The 25,207-nt window shown below is 40.7% G+C and overlaps 1 protein-coding gene across 1 annotated transcript in view; it reads right to left on the reverse strand.

The window, feature by feature from the left end:
• prex2 (phosphatidylinositol-3,4,5-trisphosphate-dependent Rac exchange factor 2) overlaps nucleotides 1-25,207 on the reverse strand; it is a 415,983-nt gene that overhangs the window by 319,889 nt on the left and 70,887 nt on the right. Inside the window, exons 2-3 of the mRNA XM_080194118.1 lie at nucleotides 1,670-1,741; nucleotides 987-1,109 (exon numbers count right to left, since the gene is read on the reverse strand). Coding sequence (XP_080050244.1) covers nucleotides 987-1,109; nucleotides 1,670-1,741 — 195 coding nt within the window. The remainder of the gene's footprint in view (nucleotides 1-986; nucleotides 1,110-1,669; nucleotides 1,742-25,207) is intronic.

Genomic DNA, 25,207 nt, shown 5'->3' on the forward strand with positions numbered 1-25,207 from the left:
GTGTGTATGTTTGTAAGAATGTTGTTTTGGAACAGTATTTGTTAAGGTTTACACAATATCATGGTTTCTTTTTCTTGTTTGTAATTGGTCATTGTTTTTTTCTTCTATGTGTTAACTGTATTCTTAAACTTTGTTGGGCAAAAGCTCCCTAGTGGGTCATTCAAATCATACCTGGAGTGAAAAAAATTTGTGCCAAAATTCAAAGTGCAAAACTTATGACCAAGACTGACTTCATAAAACACCTTGGAGTTTCTGACCTGGATTATAACAATTTAAGGATGCACAAAAATGTTACATATGGAATTTTTATACATGCTGGACTAGACCATGCAATCAACAACAGTTTCCAGGTCTTTACATTTAACATGTGCTTCATAATTTGTTACTGGCTTTTTGACAAAGAAAACGAAGTGGAGATGCATAACATCTCTTACACGTCTCAGATCCTTTTGACACTCTGCTTACCTTTGCTCTACCAATTACACATTCTGATCTCTTAAAGGATTGTTGTTAGCACCCTTCTTAGCCATGATCACCACCATTTACATTCCCTTTGTCTTTTTGTCTGTGACATCTTTGTCAATCACTCCCCATACCCTAACAGGAAAATATCACATTTTCTATTGTCTTCAGATCTGACGAAGGGTCATCCTGATTCGAAATGTTGGGTGTATTCTTTCTCCACAGAAGCTATCTGATCTGTTGAGATTTTCAAACATTTTTTGTTTTTGTTCAAATTGCAGCATCCGCAATAATTTGCTTTCAGAAAAACACTATTCATTCTTCAAATTAGATCTCATATACATTATATGTATATATGTGTAAGTATAAATAAGTGTATATACAGGGTGAAATAGAGACATTTTTGTGGTAAAATTATTGATTACAATTAACCTATCCTTAATTGAAAATTAGATTAAACCAATTCTTCATAATGCAAGAAAGTATTGCAGTAATTCAGTCTAGCTAGAGCCAGTGATACATACAAACTGAAGAAAACAGCTTCCCAATTCATGGTGGGCACTCGGTTCAGGGAGCAGACGCTCTTCAATCATACTCAGGAATTCTTTATGGACTATAAGAATGTCCTCAATGTTAGAAAACAATGTCTGAAAATAAATATCAAAAATCACATCGTGAACAAAATTAGAGCTGCTCAAAATGTGAAACTTATGAATTTATATTGCTTTCCTTAAAGTCAGATTTCTAAAAATTTCCCCTATCCACATGATCCCCACCGACTCCATCACTGCACTGATACATTTCTCCCTTGCCATCACTGAAAACAGTAACAAATGCTAAGATATGCTTCCACATGTGCCAAATGTTTTCCAGTACCTCATCTAAATAATTTTATTTGTGAACATTCGGCCCACTTTTGACTAGCGAGAGCATCATGGCTGAGCTGATTCAGTCCACAACTGCAACACAGCTATGCATTTTCAGAGAATTGTGAACAAATAAAATCAGAAGATTCAGCTCCCTATCCAAAAGTGCTGAAAAGAATATATTTAGACTCGACACTACTGCCTCAGCTGTTTGCTCAGCATTGATAATAAGGAAGCAACTTGGAATTGTCTAGATAAGTAGGATTCATGTGGTGCATTCGTGATAGAACTAACTCAAGGGCTGAATACCCCTCTCTTATTCCTAGTTATACATGTCTTACCTTAACGGTTTCTTCAGTCACATTCTTGTCAACTCTAGAAGCGGCATGCTGGATCATTCGCTGCAGAAATACCTGACAAAAATACACATCTGTGTTACATTAACGTAGCAAGTCATATAAATATTTTACTGTCTGTCACAGCAATCCTAATGGTAGAAGTATGATTGTAAATGCAGACAAAGTACTCTGTGGAATGAGGTCTATTATATTTCACCTACTAATTTAGCAGAAAAGGTCAGCATTAGTTTCAAGTGAAAGATCAATACTTATATATGCAGATTTTTTGTCTAATTATAGCAAACAGAGAAAAACATATTCTAAATTTCAAATTGCTTCTTTCCTCAATTTTATGCTGTTTCCTTCAAGGTAAACCTAGCTTTTGACATACTTTAATTCAATGTCACGATTTATTTGCTGCATTCTTTACTTGTACTACAAAGACTGGTGTTCAATGATACAGGTTTAATTACCGAATCAAGTTCAGAATTTACTTTTATAGTTACATATTAATAATTTATTGCCCATTATAGTCATCAAAATACTAAGATGCATTCTGGAAGACCTGGGGAGTGATTTTCCCAGCCTGCAGCACTGCCAGGAGACTTCAGCAGACGCTATTTAGCGGACTCCCCGCTGGGCACCAAGGCCTCTGCGTGTCTCCAGGGTAGTCAGTTCCATACCAGAAATCAGCGCAGAGCTGATTTAAATATTTAAATTCTTATTTTAACCCCATTACCAAGTCTGGAACTGAAGTCTCTGGCCCACTAGGAGTGGTTCACTCCAGCGGGTTTACAACAGCTCCCCACTAACGGGGAACTGGCAGCTGACCCTGCTGGAGTGAAGGGAGGCCATAGACGACCCCAGGAGGTCGGGGGTAAGGGGTGGTACCTCCTGGGCATTGCCAGCCTGGCAGTACCAACCTGGCCCCTGGCACTGCCCAAGGGACTGTGCCAATGACCAAAGGGAACCTTGGCACTGCCGACCAGGCATCAGGCAGTGCCAAGAGATGGGGCAATCGGTGGGGGTGTGGGGCCCCACTGCTACTCTGCACTTGGAATTGATGGATCACAGGCAGAGGGAGGGAAGTGGGTGTTCAGGGGACTGGCCATTTTGAGGGTGGGGGGGCTGATTCTGGGACACATCAGGAAGCCAGTGATCAGGGAGTGCGAACATCGTGCAGTATCGATGTGGGCTCACGGGGCTGATCCATAATTGGGAGGGCAGCAGTGTGGGGCAACTGTGCCGATCTCCACTCTGATAGATTGGCACCTACGCAGTGGCCAGCTCAGTGCTATGCTGCTAGCCTCTCCAACAGGAATAGGCTCCACTCCCGGATTTTCAACTCGAATCTTGCTAAGGTACTGAGTGTGGGAGATCCATTTTGAAATTCCCACTAAAAACAGTTTTTACGCAAATTCAGTACTTAGAATTTTTTTGGGAGAATCGCCTCCCTGATTTTTATTCTACTTTATGCAGTTGATCCATTAAAAAGGAGAAATAAAATCTTGCAGCTCTTCTAATTAGTTTCGTTTCATCTCTGCCAGAGTTCTGAAATGCCCTCAAGTCATAAATACTATTTTGTGTGATTGTGACCATGGTAAACCTTTCCTCCTCGTGCTTATTGTATCTGTATCCATCTGCAGCCTTCAGCACAAGTGACCACACAATCCTTGTCCAATACCTCTACTGAGTCATCCACTGCCATCATTTGATTACATTATGATCCAATTAGCAGCAGCACATCTGTTTAGCTGCCCTCTCCCACACCGTAAGCTCTGAAGTTCACCAAAAATCAATCCTTGCTCTCCTCCCATTTCTTATTTATGTGCTTTCCCTAAGCTACAATGTCTGAAAACAAAGGCTGGGACTCTCCCAAAAAAAACTAAGTGTTCAACTCACGTGAAAACTGGAGTAAATCCCACTGTTTTTTTCAGCGGGATTTCCAAAATGAATCTCACACACACTGTGTACTGCAAAACGCACTAGCATGAATCCTGCTAAAAATCATTGGGCGGGGCTATTCCTACTGGGGAGGTTGACAGCATAGTGCTGAGCGGGCCATTGCGCATGTGCTGATCTGTCAGGGCAGAGATTGGCATATTCACAGAGCCCCTTCTGCCGGTTTCCTGTTCGCTGGTCAGCTCGATCACTGGACAGCCCCATGACCTCGCATCGCTGCCCTGTCTGATTCCCCCCATGGCCCAGTCGATGGCTCCCCCACCAGATGTGTCTGGGCCAGCCCTGATTCCCCCGGCAGGCTGACTCCTCCCCAATCTAATGTCAGCTCCAGTCACTGGCTAAGTGCAGTGTTGATGTGGAGATGCCGGTGTTGGACTGGGGTACATAAGAACATAAGAAATAGGAGCAGGAGTAGGCCAACTAGCCCTTCGAGCCTGCCCCGCCATTCAATAAGATCATGGCTGATCTGTCGTGGCTCAGTTCCACATTCCCGCCCTCTCCCCATAACCCTTAATCCCCTCTCTTATCAAAAACCCATCAACCCGCGTCTTAAAAATATTTAGCGAGGTAGCCTCCACCACTTCAACTGGCAGAGAATTCCAGAGATTCACCACCCTTTGAGTGAAGAAGTTCCTCCTCAACTCCGTTCTAAACCGCCCCCCCCCCCCTTTATCTTGAGGCTGTGCCCCCTAGTCCTACTATCCTTTCTGAGCGGGAAGAGTCTCTCCACCTCTATCCTATCCATCCCATTCATCATCTTATACGTCTCAATGAGATCTCCCCTCATTCTTCTAAACTCTAATGAGTACAAGCCTAATTTATTCAGCCTCTCCTCATAGCTCAACCCCCTCAACTCCGGCATCAGCCTAGTAAACCTCCTCAGCACAATCCAAGGCCAAAATATCCTTGCGTAAGTACGGCGCCCAAAACTGCACACAGTACTCCAGCTGCGGCCTCACCAATGCCCTATACAGCCGCAGCAAGACCTCCCTACTTTTATATTCAATCCCCCTCGCGATGAAGGCCAGCATCCCATTCGCCCTCCTGACCACCTGCTGCACCTGCTAGCTGGGTTTTTGCAACTCATGCACAAGGACCCCGAGGTCCCTCTGCACCGTCGCCTGCTGCAGTTTTTCTCCACGTAAGTAATAATCCTTCCTACCATTATTCCTACCAAAGTGGACCACCTCACACTTGCCAACATTAAATTCCATTTGCCATTTCCTGGCCCATTCGCCCAGCCTATCTAGATCCTTCTGTAGACTCTCACCACCCTCCGCACAATTTGCCTTTCCACCAATTTTGGTGTCATCAGCAAATTTCGACACCCTACACTCGGTTCCCTCCTCCAGATCATCTATATAAATGTTAAATAGCTGAGGCCCCAGCACTGACCCCCGGGGCACTCCACTAGTCACCAACCGCCAATCTGAATAGCACCCATTGACCCCCACTCTCTGCCTCCTATTTGACAACCAGTCCCCTATCCATGTCAGCACCCTACCCCCAACTCCATGCCCCCTGACCTTCTGCAATAACTTCTTGTGAGGTACCTTGTCAAACGCCTTCTGAAAATCAAAAAAGACCACATCCACCGGCTCTCCTCTATCCACCGCCCTAGACATATCCTCATAGAACTCCAGTAAATTTGTCAGACACGACTTCCCTTTAACGAAACCGTGCTGTGTCTGCTCTATCAAGCAGTTCCCCTCAAGATGCCTCGCTATTTCTTCCTTGATGACGGATTCTAACATTTTACCTACAACAGACGTTAAACTAACAGGCCTATAATTCCCTGCCTTTTGCCTGCCACCCTTCTTAAACAACGGCGTAACATTAGCCGTTTTCCAATCTTCCGGCACTTCCCCGGAATCCAGCGACGTCTGGAAAATAACCACCAAGGCATCCACTATCACCTCCGCCATTTCTTTCAGGACCCTCGGATGCATTCCATCCGGTCCTGGGGACTTGTCCACAATCAGCCACAGTAAGAAGTCTCACAACACCAGTTAAAGTCCAACAGATTTATTTGGTAGCAAAAGCCACTTGCTTTTGGAGCGCTGTCCCTTCGTCAGATGAGTCACAAGTTCCGCACACATGGATGGCCTCAACCTGGATCTTGGGTTCATGCCACACTATTTGTAACCCCCATGACTTGCCTGGGCTTGCAAAATCTCGCTAACTGCCCTGCCTGGAGACAATACGCGCCGCTTTAACCTGTGCTTAATCCTCTCTCCAGTCACATTGTCTGTATCCTTAAGACGTGATTACCTGTAAAAACTCGCATTCCAACCACTATCTTGTAAATTGAGTTTGTGTCTATTTATGCCCTGTGAACAGAACTCCTACTCAACTGATGAAGTTGCAGTGCTCCAAAAGCTTGTGGCTTGTGCTACCAAATAAATCTGTTGGACTTTAACCTGGTGTTGTGAGACTTCTTACTGTGTTTACCTCCACATCAGCGCAGAAAATTGCCAGTGTTGCTACGTCTAAGCATGGAGAGGTGTTGATTAGGATTATTGTTACAATGCTGGGATGACTGTTAATGTTTAAAGAGAAAGTCAAACACTCAGCAATCAATTGAAAGAAATTAAAGCACAAAATTCTATGGTTTAAAACAAATTTGATTTTACTATACAAGAAACAGCTAAAATAAGCACTACTAAACACTTACTTGGAAGTTCAAAACTTGAGTATTACTAATAAAAAAAGACATGCTGCTGAAACTTTTATAGAATCATAGAGGTTTACAGCATGGAAATAGGCCCTTCAGCCCGACTTGTCCATGCTGCCCAGTTGATCAAGATCCCGTTGCAATTGGAGATAACTTTCTTCACTGTCCACCATGCCACCAATCTTGATGTCATCTGCAAACTTACTAACCATTCTTCCTATATTCTCATCCAAATCATTAATATGTGACAAATAACAGTGAACCCAGCACTGATCCCTGAGGCACACCGCTGGTCACAGGCCTCCAGTTTGAAAAACAACTCTCTACAACCACCCTCACAGCCAATTTTGTATTCATTTAGATATCTCACCATGGATCCCCTGAGATTTAACCTTATGCAACAACCTATCATGTGGTACCTTGTCAAGGGCCTTGCTAAAATCCATGTAGACAACATCAACTGCACAGCCCTCATCTACCTTCTTGGTTACTCCTTCAAAAAACTCAATCAAATTTGTGAGACATGATTTTCCACTCACAAAGCCATGCTGATTGTCCCTAATCACTCCTTGCATCTTCAAATGCCTGTAGATCCTCTGTAAATACCTTCCAACAACTTACCCACCACAGATGTGAAGCTCACTGTCCTGTAGTTGCCAGGCTTTTCCCTGCAGCTCCTTTTAAACAAAGGCATAGCATTTGCCATTTTCCAATCTACAGGCACCTCACCCGTGACTAGTGATGATTCAAATATCTCAGCTAGGAAACCCACAATTTCTTCCCTAGCCTCCCATAATGTCCTGGAATACATTTCATCAGGTTCTGGGGATTTCTCTACTTTGGTGCGCTTTAAGACTTCCAGCACCTCCTTCTCTATAATGTGTATACTTTTCATCAAGCAATAATCAGGACAGGCACAAGAATGCCTATTTTCATTTTATGCTGCATGAGAAAAGGTTGCTAATTCTCTTAAAAATCATAGTTGTGGACTCCTCAGCTGAAACTTAGGGTTCACTGCATTCTTTCTTAGTCGTTCCACCTCCTGATTTCTGATATCCATTTTGCTTCTATTCTACAAGTGCTTTCAGCTTTTAGCAGACTTTCTTTCTCTGCTTGTTGAACTTGTTAACAGTCACCAACTGGGGTGCTTTTAACTCCAACTCCAAAGAGTTTCTGGAAAATTTCCACAGAAATATATACAGAATTCCAAACAAAGGCTTCACCCTGAATTATGCAATTCTTTATCACAACAGAAATTAGTTGAGATATCCGATAGGCTTAAAATTTTTAACCTTTCACTTCAAAATCAAATTTCTTGACTACACGAATAAATTAAATTCCAAATGAAGTCAGATAAATTCTCCTCAGACTTACCATTTGCAGCTCCCAGCTAAGTGAATGCCACTCAAAGTCTTATGGCTTTTACCCTTCTACCCCGACCTCATAAGTTCACATGAAACCCTTTGAATTACTACTACTTGAGGTATTTCTAAAGTCTAACACTTTACCCTTATAAATTGAATCTTCCCAAAACTAAAAGTTATCTCTAAAATATTAGTATGGACCATGATTATTAAACTATACAAATGAAAATTCTTGCTGAATTATTAGAATGTATTAAAATACTGCATCATTTAGCCAATTTGATGTGACTAAGAGGAATAATAAATATGTCTATTGGAAATTAAAATTACCATGTCATTAAACACACAGAGCTCATGCCTATACCGACTGATGATGGGGTGAAATTAATACATTTGATATTCATTTGTTTTATTTCACGTAGTGAAAACGACTTATAAAAGTTTACATACAAAAAGGTGTGTTCACTAGAAAGGTTTGCAAATATTCTTTTACCCTCTTACTGAAGCCACATTTCAGCTGTCAACTAGCATAGAGATATTGCTTCTAATGGCCCACAAAAGTGAACAATCCAATTCAGGATATCCACCCAAATGTCCTTCCTACAGAAGCTTAGCCAGCAATTTTCGTCAGCCTTTACAGCTTTGCTGCTATTCACAATGCACATGTGTAAGATATCAGTGTACTGTGGGAATACAATGCAAATGGACTCAAGCTGATGTGGCAATCATTGTTAAAAGTTTACAAAAGGAAAAAGGAAGCAAGATTGCTTTAAAGTAATCAGAAATCAATGCTTCAAAGGTATTTAAAAAACAGAAGAACGCTGTAGTAACCAGCAGAGCCAGAGTTACATGTAAAGAAAGTAAATCACTCATCGGCACCAAAAGGCATTCTGGATTATATTGGCACACTCATGTCATACTACCCATGCCCATGATATAGACAAGCAAAATCTAATTCCAACCCAGCCTTACGACACTAAAAGTTAGAAAGCCAGGAACATTAAAAATGATAATGCAGTTTTAAAATAACATAATAATAACATGATTAATGTATAGCACAACCCAAGTATCAAAGAGAAATTATATATGCCTTCATTTGCCTGCATTTAAACTTAGTTCCACAGTGAAGCTGCCTCTTGATTTTGGTGGGAATCTCCACCCTCAACCATAAGTTGTTAGACAGGGTGATATGGACAACTATCCAGTAACTACTATGTTCACATGGAATTCTGATACCTCGCCATTAAGTTTAGAGAACCAATGATTTCATAGGCTGTTAGAAATGAAACCTAAATTAAAATGTTTAAAGTTCTATCAACCAACAAATACTACTGACTAGCTCTTTGGAGATTCTTGCAATGGCAAAACGTTTATTTGTGTCAAGTGACTCCTCTGATCTCGAATCACTAATGTGTTCTAATAATTCCCACCAATTTTGGTCTCTCTCTGTGCATAATAAATACAACTATGATCATTCCAAATCTGAGCTTTCTCTCTCATTAAAGCTTAGCAGCAAGTATGTTCTCTTACATGATCTTATTCTTCCCCACATCCACAATGTGTTGAAATTGAAATGCATTGTAATCATCCACTCAATGCACTCTTTTCCAGCGCTTCCAAACTGTAGATCAGATTGCCTTTCTTAATTTTTCATTCCTTCTACAGTTTTAAGATTTTTAAACTCAAGCTGGTCTTACCTCACTGCATTGTGCCTATTGATCACAAAGCCAGCAAAGATGCTAAGGTATCAAGATCAGACTAACAAACAGTACCATTGTTGGCTCAAGGATGCATATTGCAAAGCTTTTCCTGTCATCCTGTTACCTATTTGCTCTGTCACCAAAGAACAATTATTACTCAAAAAATAATTTGATTTGCAGTTTATCCAGGTAGGATAATATTGCTCCCCTTAACAAAACCTGATATTTCTCTTCAGTATTAGAGAAATATTAATTGCATCAGACAATAGGAATCTGTCAGGAAAACAGTAAATTGATGTAAAGTTACATCAGCAATGGTTAAAGGTTTAAAGATCCCTCTATAAGATGTAGGTGTTACTGACAAAGAATAGGAGGCTAATAGTAAAGTTTAGTGAGAAGTGTGGAATCTGTAAAGTATTGGAGAACAGGTGCTGCCAACTGTAATGTGACTTTAAGAGGATATGGCTATGGATATAAAAGTCAAGAACAAATAGAAAAACATTTTCATTCCATTTTTTGTAATGATGAGTTTACAACTGTGTGAAAATATAAACAATATGGCCTTGAATACCACAGCTGCAAGTTCTTTCAGCAACGTGCTCTATACAATTAATAATGCAGTGATCTATGAAAAGCTGCATAACATTTTAAGTGATCAGCTGGTTGCAAGTTAACAGCCGCCTTGGCATGGACAGTCGATTTTGCTTTAACCACCTCCCTTTCAGCACTTCTTCTGCTCCCAAGGTATTTCAGTGTACCATATCAGCAATCCTTGAGTGTTCACGAGGGGTTATTTGTCATAGCATAGAATCCCTAATGCAGGAGGAGGCCATTTGGCCCATTGAGCCTGTACTATCAGCAATTCCACCCAGGCCCTATCCCCATAAGGGCTAGATGGCCTACTCCTGCTCCTATTTCTTATGTTCTTATGACCCCACATATTTACCCTGATAGTGTCAGGGGAATTAAGGGGCAATTTAGCATGACCAATCCACATAACCCACACACCTTGGGAGTGTGGGAAGAAACCAGAGCACCAGGAGGAAGCCCACACAGACATGGGGAGAATGTGCAAACTCAATACAGTCACCTGAGACCAGAATTGAACCTGGGTCCCCGGCACTGTATGACAGCAGTGCTAACTACTGTGCCACAGAAGTCATCCTCATACATAGTTCTACAAGAGCAAAACAGGATTACAGCTCAAGAGAAGTTTTCAAGACTCCCTAGGAAGTAGGCCTTATGCTGATCAACAAGTGTTAATTCACCAGGACTAACATAAAATTCCTAAGATGCATCATCCACTGCCATGACATTGCAGTTGATCCACAGTATACAACAGCCATTTTGACTTTTCCCAACTAATGTACATCACCAATATTCAACGTTTATTTGGAATGTCGACCAGGTGGGAAAATTTATCCCCAACATGGCCATACTCATGGAATCCTTATGATACCTCCTGAGAAAGAGCCAACAAAGGTTCTGGGGTGTGGAGCATTTCAAGGCCTGTCAATCCATCAAAGATTGCCTAATCTCCTCAGAAGTGCTGGTGCACTATGACCAGACCTTGCCAACTTGCTTCCATCAATCGCCTCAGCGGTGTTCTCATCTAGCTGCAAAAGAACAGTGATAGAATCCTGTCTATTTTGCTTCATGAGCCCTCACAGAAGTCGGACAAAGGTATGCAACTATTGAAAAAGAGGCACTATGTACGTTGACCTTCATAGCAAGGAGATTCAAGTAGAAGCAGGATGTCTTGCTGCAGTTATACAGAACTTTGGTGAGACCACATCTGGAATTTTGTGTGCCGTTTTGGTCTTTGTGTCTGAGAAGGGGTGTTCTTGCTTTGGAGGGAGTGCAGCTAAGATTTACCAGACTGATTCTTGGGACAGTGGGACTGGTGTACGAGACGAGATTGAGTCGGTTAGGATTATATTCATTAGAGTTCAGAAGAACGAAGGAGGATCTCATCGAAACATATAAAACTCTAACAAGACTAGCCAGGATAGACGCAGGAAGAGTGTTTCCCGTGGAGGGGGGGTGTCCAGAACCAGGAGTCACAGTCTGAAAATGCAAGGTAGACCACTTAAGATTGAGATGCAGAGAAACTTCTTCACTCAGAGAGTGGTGAGGCAGTGGAATTCTTTACCTCAGAAAGCATTTGAGGCTGAAACATTGTATGTTTTCAAGGAGTTAGATATTGCTCGTTTGCTAAAGGGGATCAAAGGATATCGGGAGAAGGCAGCAACAGTTTACTGAATTGGGCAATCAACCATGATCATAATGAATGGCAGAATAATCTCAAACGGCCGAATGGTCTACTCCTGCTCTTATTTTCTATGTTTCTATTGTTTACCCATTGAAAGTTATGGAATAATGAACACTTTATGGAAAGTGAGTGAGAAAGGTTAGCATTCTAAAGATTGACCTTCCTACCTTGAAATGAATGCTGGAAAGGAACCCTCTAAAAGGAAATGGTAAGATACAAGTCCAAGGCCCAAATTTCTGGCTGTTCACGTCAGTGGAATCTTCCAGTCCACTCATGGGCTTCCCAGCAAAGCCACGAGTTTCCCGGTGGAAAGGGATGCATTCAATGAGAAACTTCCAAATACAACAGCCGGACAAGTAGATTCCACCTCCAGCCAATGGTGGACCGCTTCTGCCGCCATGAACTACGCAGTGGGTTGCACAGAAAATCCCACCCCATCCCAATTTTTTACAAAAAGAAATACATATACAAAAAAAATTATTAGGGGTCCAAAAGGGGTGCATCGTACAATGCAATCCTTTGTACAGAATATGAAGGCTTCAGACTTAACTAACTTTGTGTTGAAATTTTGGTTGTGCATGACAACTATAATTTTTAATTAAAGAGACAGAAGGGAATCTGTTAAGTGTATAATGATTGTGATTAATTATGTGCAGGTGTTGGGCATTAACTGGGCATTCACATGAGCTTCATATAAACAGACACAGGCTCGAACTATGGCTTTTATTACAACAAAAGCAAAATACTACAGTTGCTGGAAATCTGAAATAAAAGCAGAAAATGCTGGATTAACTCACTAAGTCTGACAGCATCTGTAGAAAGAGAAACATAGGAAACATTTCCTGCTATTGAACTCCTTTTAACTATGTTTCTCTTTCCAGACACTGCCCAACCTGCTAAGTTAATCCAGCATTTTCAGCCAAACTGTACCTGTTGGGTGGGAAGGTATATAATTGCAATAGCGTGTAAAGATTGACTCTAATTCTATTCTTTGTCAATTGGCTTTTTGGAATTGAACAGTTTACTCACTTACACAGACAAAAATCATGAATATTACATCACACACACAAACATATTGCTGGATAAGTTTCAAAAGTGTTTCCCTCTGGCCAACATTATGCCACATTATTTTGATTTATAGGCTTGTATTAGGAATTAGCCAGTGGTCCAAGTCCCACAGAAACAAAGAGAAATTCACAGCAACCAAAGTCAATCAAAAGCATAACCTCCGCCCCATTGAAATTGGAATATTTAAAAGAGCAAAAGTGTGGCAAGCCATTCAAAATTCCACTGATTTTGATTGAACCAGAGGATCCCTCCGATCCAATTCCGCCCTTGCAGTTTGTGTCATACACAAAGCCTTTAACAGGAGTCCATCAATCCATTCCATGTCAATATTTTTCATGACCTCACATTAGTTTAATCCAGTTCACTTTACTGCAAGTTTTTCTTAAAATCTACAAAACAAATGTGCATTTCTTAAACACATTTTATACTCATGCTACACTTTGCAAAACCCAAATTTTTGTTAAGATAGTTTCATTCTTGCTTTTGTTAGTGCTTTGAACATAATCTTTGAAGCAACAAACATATGATACAAAATACATCACATTTGCTAATATTAACTCTTTCCCCACCCCAACAGCGGTAACACAATTATTTTCATGAAATTATCTGTCCACTCCCCTTCAAATACTTAACTTTACATAAATCTTTTGATTTATGTATTGCTTCCTCTCTTTCATGTTTTGATTATTTCTGCAGCAAATTAAACAAAGCCTGTAGCCTTTTAACACTCAAGTTCATTTATTGTAACTTTCATTTCACACTCAGGGACTTCAGGGCGCATAAAATCAATTTCCACTTTTTTTTAATTTCAATAGCAAATAGCTTTTCACACTTTGGCATACAATTCAGTTCAAAAGAAAAGATTAATGATGCTGCAAAGATTAGTGGGAGACCAGAAGATTGGGATAAATTTAAAAATTCAGCAAAGTATGACTAGAAACAAACGAAGGAGAAATTGGCATCTGAGAGAAAACTAGCAAGAAATATAAAAACAGGCAATGAAAGTGTCTTCAAGTACGTAAGGAAAAGAGTAGCAACAGTCAGCATTGGACTATCAGAGGGTGAAACTGGAGAACACGTGATAAAAAGGAGACTTTGAACAAGTATTTTGTAACTGTCTTCACAATATAACATATAAAAAGCATTCTAGAATAGAGAGTGACTTAAAACAACAAGCCAGAGAAAAAGTACTAGAAAAATTGATGGCAATAAAGGCTGACCTGGTGGCTTGCATCATATGGTCTTAAAGGAAGTGGCTGCAGAGATAGTGGATGGATTGGTTGTAATTGTCTAAAATTCCTCAGATTCTGGAATTTCTAGACTTTGGTTGCTGGAGTGGAAAACTGCAAATGTAACAACACTACTCAAGAAAGGAGGGAGATAGAAAGCAGGTAACAATAGGCTTGCTAACCTAACATCTATCATTAGGAAATTGCTAGAATTTTTGTTAAGGAGACAGGAGCAGAAAATTTTAAAAATCATAATGCAATCAGATAGATTCAATGGGTGGAATTTTCCCAAAAAAATTCAAAGTTTTTCGAATTCGCAGGAAGACTAGAGTGATTCACACTGTTTTTTTCAGTGGCAGTTCAGACTAGAATCTCCCACACTCTGTGCAATGCAGTGAGAAGTTCATTAAATTTCAGGGGGTGGGGTCTATAGTGTGGATGAACAGAGGGATCTAGGTGTGTGTGTACATAGATCCCTGAAAGTTGGGAATCAAGTAGATAAGGTTGTTAAGAAGGCGTACGGTGTCTTGGCGTTTATTGGTAGGGGGATTGAATTTAGGAGTCGCAGTGTAATGTTGCAACTGTACACTACTCTAGTGCGGCCGCACTTGGAGTACTGTGTGCAGTTCTGGTCCCCGCATTACAAGAAGGATGTGGAGGCGTTGGAGAGGGTGCAGAGGAGGTTTACTAGGATGTTGCCTGGTATGGTGGGGAGGTCCTATGAGGAGAGACTGAGGGATTTAGGGTTGTTTTCGTTGGAAAGAAGGCGGCTAAGAGGGGATCTTATTGAAACATATAAGATGATTAGAGGTTTAGATAGGGTGGATAGTGATAGCCTTTTTCCTCGGATGGAGAAAGCTAGCACGAGGGGGCATGGCTTTAAATTAAGGGGGGGTAGCTACAGGACGGATGTCAGGGGTAGGTTCTTTACCCAGCGGGTGGTGAGGGATTGGAATGCCCTGCCTGCTGCAGTTGTAAATGCGTCTAGTTTGGGGGCGTTTAAGAGATCTCTGGATAGGTTTATGGACGAAAAGGGATTGGTATAGGCTAGTGGGTCATTGTTTTTGTAACTGGTCGGCGCAACATCGTGGGCCGAAGGGCCTGTTCTGCGCTGTAATGTTCTATGTTCTATGTTCTATGTTCTATGTTCTATTCACCAATGATCCTCTGTGCATGTGCAATGGCCCTGCACTGTCAGTCTCCCATTTGCTGATCAGCTTGAAGGCTGGCCCCACCCAGGATCCCTACAGCGCTGCCCACTCCAAATGCCCCCACAGCCTGACCACATCTCCCTGACCATTCCCACCCTCCCCCGTCCCAGACTGCCCCAATTCCCCCCCCATACCACTGCAATGCAGACCCCTCACCACCCCCCCTCCCTCAGCCCACTGGCCTCCCTCCTGTCCCCATCAATCCCTAGGCTGAGTAGCAGCAGGATCCCCACCTCCATGACCACCCCTTAGGTCCTGCCCCCATCAGGCCCCACCTCTAAGCCCTGTCCCCTTGGCACTGCCCCGTCAGATGGGGGCACAGGCTGGCACTGCCATGGTATCCATGGCCAGGGGCACCCCAGCTGCCCGACCCCTTGGGGAGCCCCGATTTCTCCCCTTTCACTCAAGCGGGGTTAGACCACTAACTCCCCAAAAGTGGGGAGCCAGTGTAATCTCCGGAAGAGTGAAACACTCTGGCTGGGTGGGAAAGGCTAGCAAGCCTGGAGAATTCAGTCCTGGCTGCGCTAATAGCATTCAAATGATATGTAAAATATTTAAATACTAACCCCACCTCCCTGACGATTTTCACCACGGAGCAGGCCGTGCATAAAATCCAGCGTTGGGAGATGTGAGCAGGGCAAGAACACATGTGGGGATCCCACAAATCGTCCCCCAACACCAGATTAAAGTCCAACAGTGTATTTGTGGCAAACTCCACTAGCTTTCAGAACTGGCTGTTCCTCCGTCAGATGGGTGAGAGTTCTGATCACAAACAGCACTCTGTTCTAAAAGCTAGTTTGCTACAAATAAACCTGTTGGACTTTAACCTGGTGTTGTGAGACTTCTTAGTCTAGCTAACAGGAAGCAGAGAGTCAGCTGTTCACGCCAGTAGGATATTTTGGCTTCACCAACAGGTTTCCTAATTGAGTGGGGTGCAGTCAATGTGAAATCCCATTGACAATGGTTGGACCAGAAGATCCCACTGCCAGTGATCAGCTTCCCACCACGAGAAACATGCTGTGGGGAAGCCAGAAAATCCCCACCAGGATAAACTGTAATTGAGGGGCGCTGAAGGATCAGTATTGAAGCCTCAACTATTTAAATGACTTGGAAAAAGGGACTGACTGTATGGTAGCAAAATTTGGTGATGATACAAAGATCGTGTATGATTTGGGAAAATGTGAGATTGTCCACTTTGGGAAGACAAATTGAAAAGCAGAATATGGAGAGACACTGAAGAATGCTGCAGGACAGAGTACAGGGTATCCCTGTCCATGAACCATGAACCATAAAATGTTAGCATGCAGAGACAAAAGATAATTTGAAGACAAATGGAATGCTGGTCTTTATTTCACATGGATTAAGTATAAAAGTAGAGACATGTTGCTACAATTATACAGGACATTAGTGAGACCACAGCTGGAGCGCCGTGTACAGTTTTAGTCTCCTTCCTTATGGAAGAATATACTTGCATTGGCAGCAGTTCAGAAAATGTTCCCTCAATTGATTCCTGGGATGAAGGAGACTGTTTATAATGAGAGGTTGAATCGATTGGGCCCATTTTCAGTGGAGTTTAAAAGAATGCAAGGTGATTTTATTGAGACATTTAAGAGTCTGAAGGCTCGACAGGGTAGATGTTGAATTACTATTTCCTCACTTTGGGGAATCTAGATTTAGGGGGTGCAAATTAAAAATAATGGTCCACTAAGAGATGAGGATCAATTTATTCTCGTTAGCCTTTGGAATTCTCTTCCCAGAGAGCAGGGAAGGCTGGGACATTGAGTATACTTTAGTCCGAGTTAGCATTTTGATCTACAAGAGAGTGAAGGGTCCTGGGGGTGAGCAGGAAAGTAGAGTCAAGGTGACAATCAATTCAACCACGATGTTATTAAATGTAGCAAGGTTGATGGGCTGAGTAGTCTGCTACTCCTCATTTTCTTAGGATCTTATGATCTTATTATGAGATCTTTAATATATTTATGTCATCTGTTTCTTACTTTACTCGGGTCTGTTAATAATTGTCCAGATTTACTTCTTGTTTTAACTCTCTTCCCTTGCATGATTATTTCACTGTTCTTCGCACTCTGCAATCCAACTCCTCAACAAACAGTTCAGTAATCCTTCATACTGATTTCTCTGGCCTTCACCAAGCTCCTGTATCGTTTTCTGTCATGTTTACAATTTTCTATTTCCTTTGCTTATTGATTTTAACCAACATTTCATGGGAAATGGGAAAATTGGATGCAAATGATACGTAAGAAAAGTCAAAAGGAGATATTAGTAACAATATAAAGTAATACAGTTTCATCAATGTTATCAGGAAAAGACAAATTAATTGGATTAAGCATGTGCTGAAAGAGGGTGAGATGTTGGAAGAGCTGTTAGAATAGAGATTGAATGCAAAATCTCAAAAGGGAGAAAACAAAGTATACTTCTGGGCCACCTGAAGAACGGTAGATCACATGGAGAATTGTAAAGAGTATTATAATACAGAAAGGTTTGGAGAATGGAAAACTGAGACAGAGTCAGTGGGATGATGGCAATAGTACAGAGTTAGGAAATAAGTGTGTTAAGAAATAACCTTTGTCCAATAATTTCTCTTTTTAACAATGAAGAATAAGAAAGCAATTTAGTAAAGGATGGACAGCAGTGGTAGCCAAGATTGTGATGAAGACAACTGATGTTTTTTCATTGTGCAGGACCTTTGTTTTTGTACTTTGTTTTTCAATTTTGCTTTGAATCTGGCTTTTTGAATCAGAATTTAGTAACACAAAGTAATGACTTCATTTACAAAGGAACATAGATCAAGATTTTTAAAAATTTATAATTGTAAAAACAGCAACATAGTAATAACTAAGAAATTTGTTTTTTCAATTATGTTGGATGATGAATAACTACTTGGCTTCTTTGATTATTCAGTACTAATTATAAGAACACAATTTTTTTTTCCAGTTTGGTTTCAGCCTATTATTAAGCTAAAATTATTCTATTTTTGTCAGCCAAGACTAAGTTGGTAGTTGCAGGTCAGAGGTTGCAAGTTCTCATTCCAGAAGTGCACAAAATCTAGATCAATGCTCCCATACAGTATTGGGGGACTGCTAAACTGACAGAAAATATATAAAACCGAGGTCATGTTTGCCCTTTCTAATATGCACAGAAAATCCCATTATGGTACTTCAAAGATCACCTGAAGAGTTCATTCTGCTTTTCTGACCATTATTAATCCCCCAAACCAATGTTTGATAAGGCCCAAACCTGCTTGTAATTTAGATTTAAATTCATTTGCTCATTATCACTTTTCTGCTTGTTGGGCTTTGAATAATTTGGCTGCCCTGCTCCCTATGTTTCAACAGTCACTACACTTTATAAATACTTCATTGACTAAAGCACCTGGGAACATCTTGAGATCATAAAATGCAAATTTGTCCTTTCAGGAGTTATGTTTACAGTGATAGTTATAATTACTACCTATCTTCTGCTACAATATTCTGATCAATGCAGGAAACTTGACCATAAAGACCCTGCTGAGATTAGATACTGTAATAAAGCAGAGGTTGATCCCCCCTGAGAACTAACAGTGAAACACCCAAAGAGTAGTACCTCGCCCTATAATCTGTAAAAAGTGTGCGTGTTAAGTAGTGCGAACTGCTCTTCAGCACTTCTAGCGGTTAAATAAAAATAAATCTCTGACACTCTCTTCAAAATCAACACATAACAAATTTATATAACTAAGCAAATTAACTAAACAATTGACAAACTGAATCAATCCCTTCTAACAATAACTACTCCCAAATAAAACCAGAAAAAGCACCACCTTTTAACAAGACCACACCATGCTTTCCTCACCAGCATTTTACAAACACCAAATTGTAACTTCCTACCTCCTAATCTACAATTACTTTACCCAACTTCGCAACAATACAAACAGGGAATTTACGTCAACATGAAAGAGGAATCAAAGCTAGGCATTTGGGACAAAATTAACAGTCACTTGGACAATTGCAAATTAATTAGGGAAAGCCAGCACAGATTTGTTAAAAGCAAATCCTGTTTAACTTAACCAAGGTATGTGAGGTACAAATAGGTTGATGAATATAATGTGATTGATGTGGTGGACATGAACATTGAAAAGACATTCAATAAGTGCCACATTGTAGACTTGCCAACAAGGTTAAGTTCATATGGAATAAAAGAGAAAGTAGCAACATGGATATGAAGTTAGCTGAGTGACAGGAATCAGGCAGCATTGGTGAAAAGTTGTTTCTCAGCTAAAGAAAGGTGTTCAATATGGGCCAGTATTTGGACCACCATTTTTCTCGATCTACGTTATTAACCAAACTGTGTAGTACAGGGCACAACTTCAAAATATGCACATGACAAAAAACAAGAAAGCATCATCAGTTGTGAGAAAGTGATACACTTCAAGAGAGCAATAGATAAGCTAGTGCAGAATTCAAAGGAATTTAGACAACCAGTGGAATGGCAAAATATGACAGGTAACATACAGTAAAGGTTAACATCAGAAGCATATCTGAATCTATAATCATATGACGTCAGGTTATATGCCTGCAAAGAAAGAGAGGTCTGGAAGAAGAGAAGCTTTAACATTATATGAAGGTCCCAATGTGTAAGTACTCACTGTAAACAAATAATATGGTTAAGAGACTACAGATTTGAGCAGCATACTCTTGGGAAACTAAACAATCCCCAAAACGTTGTCTAAGTATCTACCAGATAGAACTTAAGAAGTGTGATGCTTTGATAGGAATTGAAAGGCAAAGAAATATAGAATAAAGAGCAAAATTCTAAAGGGAGCAGAGATAAGAACATAAGAACATAAGAAATAGGAGCAGGAGTAGGCCATCTGGCCCTTCGAGCCTGCCCTGCTATTCAATAAGATCATGGCTGATCTGTCGTGGCTCAGTTCCACATTCCCGCCCTCTCCCCATAACCCTTAATCCCCTCTCTTATCAAAAACCCATCAACCCGCGTCTTAAAAATATTTAGTGAGGCAGCCTCCACCACCTCAACGGGCAGAGAATTCCAGAGACTCACCACCCTTTGAGTGAAGAAGTTCCTCCTCAACTCCGTTCTAAACCGCCCCCCCCCCCCCTTTATCTTGAGGCTGTGCCCCCTAGTCCTACTATCCTTTCTGAGCGGGAAGAGTCTCTCCACCTCTATCCTATCCATCCCATTCATCATCTTATACGTCTCAATGAGATCTCCCCTCATTCTTCTAAACTCTAACGAGTACAAGCCGAGTTTATTCAGCCTCTCCTCATAGCTCAACCCCCTCAACTCCGGTATCAGCCTAGTAAACCTCCTCTGCACTCCCTCCAAGGCCAAAATATCCTTGCGTAAGTACGGCACCCAAAACTGCACACAGTACTCCAGCTGCGGCCTCACCAATGCCCTATACAGCTGCAGCAAGACCTCCCTACTTTTATATTCAATCCCCCTCGCTATTAAGGCCAGCATCCCATTAGCCTTCCTGACCACCTGCTGCACCGGCAGGCTGGGTTTTTGCGACTCATGCACAAGGACTCCAAGGTCCCTCTGCACCATCGCCTGCTGCAGTTTTTCTAGAGGTATAAGTGGTATAATCCTTGAAGGTAACTTAGCAAGTTAAGAAAATGGTTAAAATGAAATGCAGGATCATGGGTTTTAGCCAGGGGGGCTGAGGTGTACAAAGCAAGAAAATTATGATGAACCTTATAAAACACTGATTCAACCTCAACTAGGGCATTGCATTATGTCCAATTCTGGGCTGTCACTGGGATGATGCATAAGCATACGTGATCAATTTCTATTTATAAGTTTTCAGAAGAAATTAGTGAAAATTTTGAAATTTGTTTCATTATGTGTATCTATACAGATGATGCATACTCCTGCAACTTGTGGGGCACAAGGTACTGACGCTGAAACCTCTGTGGAACATACACAACAATCCATGAATAGGAAGGGAAATCTTTCAGAATAAATCAGGATAAAGTAGATTTTGGTACTGAACTATAGTCAGAGGACATTATTGTTGATAATGAATGTTTGACGCTGTGACTTTAAAAAATTATTTTAATCATGTTTTCTGCAGTTTTTGCCATTTTGATTTTGGCACTGAACTGCCCGTGAACTAGCATCTTTTATTGTTGCTGAAGCCATATGATAGGTCTTTTTTTTCAGTGTGGATCTAATGCAGTGTCTTGGGAGTTTTATGACCGTTTTGGGAATTGTTTGTTTTGAAAAAGAAAAACTTGTATTTATGATCACAGAACATTCTAAAGTGCTTTGCAGCAAATGGTATTTGTATTGTAGTCATTGCTGTAATGTCAGAACATGGCGACGAATTTGTGCAAAAAGTTTCCACAAATAGCAATGTGATAATGACAAGATAATTTTTTTTTCATTACGTTGGTTGAAGGATAAATTGGACCGGATATTGGGGTAGCTCCCCTACTCTGCTCAGGGATAGTGCTTTGGGATATTTTACGTCCACTTGAGAAGCAACTATGATCGCAGTTTAATGTGTTATCTGAAAGGCAGCACCTGTCAGTCTTGATTTTTGTCCTGGAGTAGGACTTAAACATACAACTTCTGACTCAGTCAAGATTACTACTGATTGAGCCTGGACTGACACAGCACAGTCTATTAAAAAAAACTTCTCCTTTACATATTTAATGTGCTTATCATCAAGCATTCAGTGTTTTGGCAAAAACCAGACTTTTTATTGGCCTCATTCACAGTTAATGCAAAGCTACATCTTCAAAGAAATCAAAAGAATATCAAGAAAGACATTTGGGTTTCTCAAGACATCAACACAACGCTGACTGTGACTTAAATGAAGGAACTGAATGTTCATGGAGTTGACAGTGTCCGCCCTCAAATTCAAAGCACCCTTCAATTCAGAACAGCGCGATCACAACTGAGACAAAAATAGGCATTAAAAGAAATTTCTACCATTAGAATCCCTACAATGCAGAAAGAGGCCATTTGACCCATTGAGTCAACGCCAACTGTCCAAAAGACTACCCCACCCAGACTCTCCCCTCTGCCCCATCTCTGTGACACTGCTCATTTATTATGAGTAACCACCTAATTTATACATCTTTTAGCGTGGCCAATCCAGCTAACTTTGGGCCGTGGGAGCATCCAGAGGAAACCCACATAGACACAAGGAGACCATGCAAATTTCACACAATCACCCAAGGGCAGAATCAGACTGGTCAATGGAGCTGTGAGATAGCAGTGCTAACCACGTGCCATTTTGCCTCCCATTGTCCAACATTACTTGACATAAAAAGATAAATTTGATTGTTGGAAGACAATCATCACATGCCACAATATATTGATACAATTCCTTATGAGGCCTTTAGTCCAACTCTCTTCCACAGCTGCCCATTTGGCCACAACAAACTTCCACAAATAGGCAGAGATAATAACCAGATAATTTGATTTTTGTGATGTCGATTGAGGCTCCCCTCCCCTACTATAACTGATAAACTTTATCTGTTGGCGTGAGAGAACAAGGCCTGGGAATTGAGGTCACTAATTAATTGGAAGGTCCAAGATCACACTTAAAAGTACTGCGTTCAATTCTGGTTGCCATATTACAAAGAGCTAAAGTGACACTACAGTGAGCGCAGGTAAGATTTGCAAGGATAATGTCAAAAATGTGTGGGTGATCATATCAGGAAAGGACTGACAGATGAGGACTCCTCTCTCTTGAACAAAAAGCTGAAAGGTAACCTTAAAAGAAGTTTTTAAAATAATGAAAGATTTTGATAGAGTGGATGCAAAGAAAATGTTTCCTCTTTTTGGGGGTGGATACAGACAAAGATAGTCAACAAATAATTCAATATGAGTGAAGAAGTTTCTTCTGAATTCCTAAGAATGGATTGAGTTTGGAATTAAGTACCATTTTGTAAGGTTTCTATCATATACTAATTTTAGTATTTTTTCTTAATTATGACTAACATTTAGGGATCTCATACTAACCACACTTTAGACAGACTAGCTTAAGTTCTTGCCTGTTGAGAGAGAGGTAACTGATCAGGGTACTAGCAATATGCAGCTGTGAAATCAAGACGGCCAGTACTTAGTGAAGAACTGTCTTGCCGATAAGAGTTAGCTTACGTCCTTGACTGAAGTGTACCCATACAACTTCTCTTTGTTTTAAAGTCACACTTAAGGCCTTCTAAGAAATCCTTCCTCTCATGATTAAGGCTAATACCAACACACGAACCTCTTGAATAGTTTTCTAACATGTTGATCATTTAAGTATACAGAATAAGTCAATTAAAACAAATTATTTGATTATTTTTCCTGCTTTACCCCAAAGGACACTGTTTAACCCTGGTATTAATAGTTTTCAGGACATGCAAGATTAGTTCCCACATGTGTGAACACAGTTTGAGATGGCTAACTAGCCATATTTTATGATAAGATTGAGCTTTATGGGAATGTCATTTGCACTGCTCGTTTATGTAACACTTAAAAATAGCATTGAATACAAAGAATGAACTTGCTTTCTGTTACTGGTTACCTAAATTGAGCCATGAAGGTGGGGAGAGAAAGTATGTGACCTGACTTTCAGGCCACTGAGGAGGTTAATACTGGCTATGACACAAAGTGTTACAGAACAAGGAATAAGTGGTTTCAAAGCATCAATGGCTCAACATAACCATTGTTCCTATGGTGACAACGCTCTTGAGATATAGCTCAAATAGGAGAAAGACAAATATATTGTCCGGACCCTCAGGAGGAATAAGGATATCCTAGCTGTCTTCACTTCCTTTTGTTAATAAAGTCTACTTGATTGACTACACCTGATTGTACCTTGCAGGTAAGCTCAGAATAAAAATTGTGAATTTGGGATTTAAAATTAAATTGATTGAAGTTACTGGCAGTCCTAAATTCTAATCAGGTCCAAATTCCCACCATATGGAATGATTGTAAATGAGTAGTACAGACACATTTAAATGTAAAATGGACAAACATATGCTGGAGAAGGAAAAGGTTGTTACAATGAAGATGTGAGTGAGAAAAGATAGGAGTTTCAGAGTATGTGACCTATACATAAACAATGTGTCCTCAAAGCTGAGTCTATTTGGTGGTATACTTGGTAGAATTTCCACAGTAGCCAGGGAATGCCCCTGAATATGTCCCAAAACTAGCTGAGATATGGAGAATGAGTGGAGCACTCATTGTCCACACAAATCAGAATGTAGACTGGATCATAAATGGGGTAAAATCCAGTACAATAAAATTTGTGACATCCCACAGGCAATCAGCCCAAAGTGTACCTTCTCTCACCAAAGAATTTGACTTCAGTGTTCAGATCAGAAGATTGAAGAGTTCACAATAAAAAGATTTGTTGTCATGCAAATTTTTGTATTATGTTTGGGTGAGACTTCACTACGTGGATGAAGTTACCTCATTTTCCTGATGCTTGCCAATACCTGCATTCACTATCATATCAATTCATCTGAGGGTTTCCCTGGAAACAAAGCGGATAGACATTTTAACACCAGAGGAAGCAGCCCACAATCTTTGACTTTGCTGAATTTAAGCCATGATGTGGAGATGGTGGCGTTGGACTGGGGTGAGAACGGTAAGAAATCTCACAACACCAAGTTAAAGTCCAACAGGTTTATTTGTCAGCACAAGCTTTCGGAATGTCACTTCTTCTTCACCTGAAGTAGGAGCAACACTCCAAGAGCTTGTGCTTCCAAATAACCCTGTTGGACCTTAAGCTGGTGTTGTGAGACTCCTTACTGAATTTAAGCCCCCAGGCAATGTTTCAATTCATTCAGACCTATTTTCTTACCTTCTCATATCCTTTCGTAGTCTGTACTTGAGAAATTCCTTTATGAATGCTGTAATCAGTTTAATATCAATCATCACATATTGGAAAAGCATTATATATTCTTATAATGTGTGAGAAAATATTTCTTTTCCCCCTTATGTACCTACTATGGGCATTGAGATGGCCTTGTAACTTTGATTTACTTACAAATGGATTTACCTTGTCTGTGAAGCATATGCTTATCACATCATTTTGTTAT

Source organism: Carcharhinus amblyrhynchos, chromosome 8 (genome assembly GCF_965287045.1).
Source record: "Carcharhinus amblyrhynchos chromosome 8, sCarAmb.v2.hapA, whole genome shotgun sequence".
In the NCBI taxonomy this organism is placed as follows: Eukaryota; Metazoa; Chordata; class Chondrichthyes; order Carcharhiniformes; family Carcharhinidae; genus Carcharhinus; species Carcharhinus amblyrhynchos.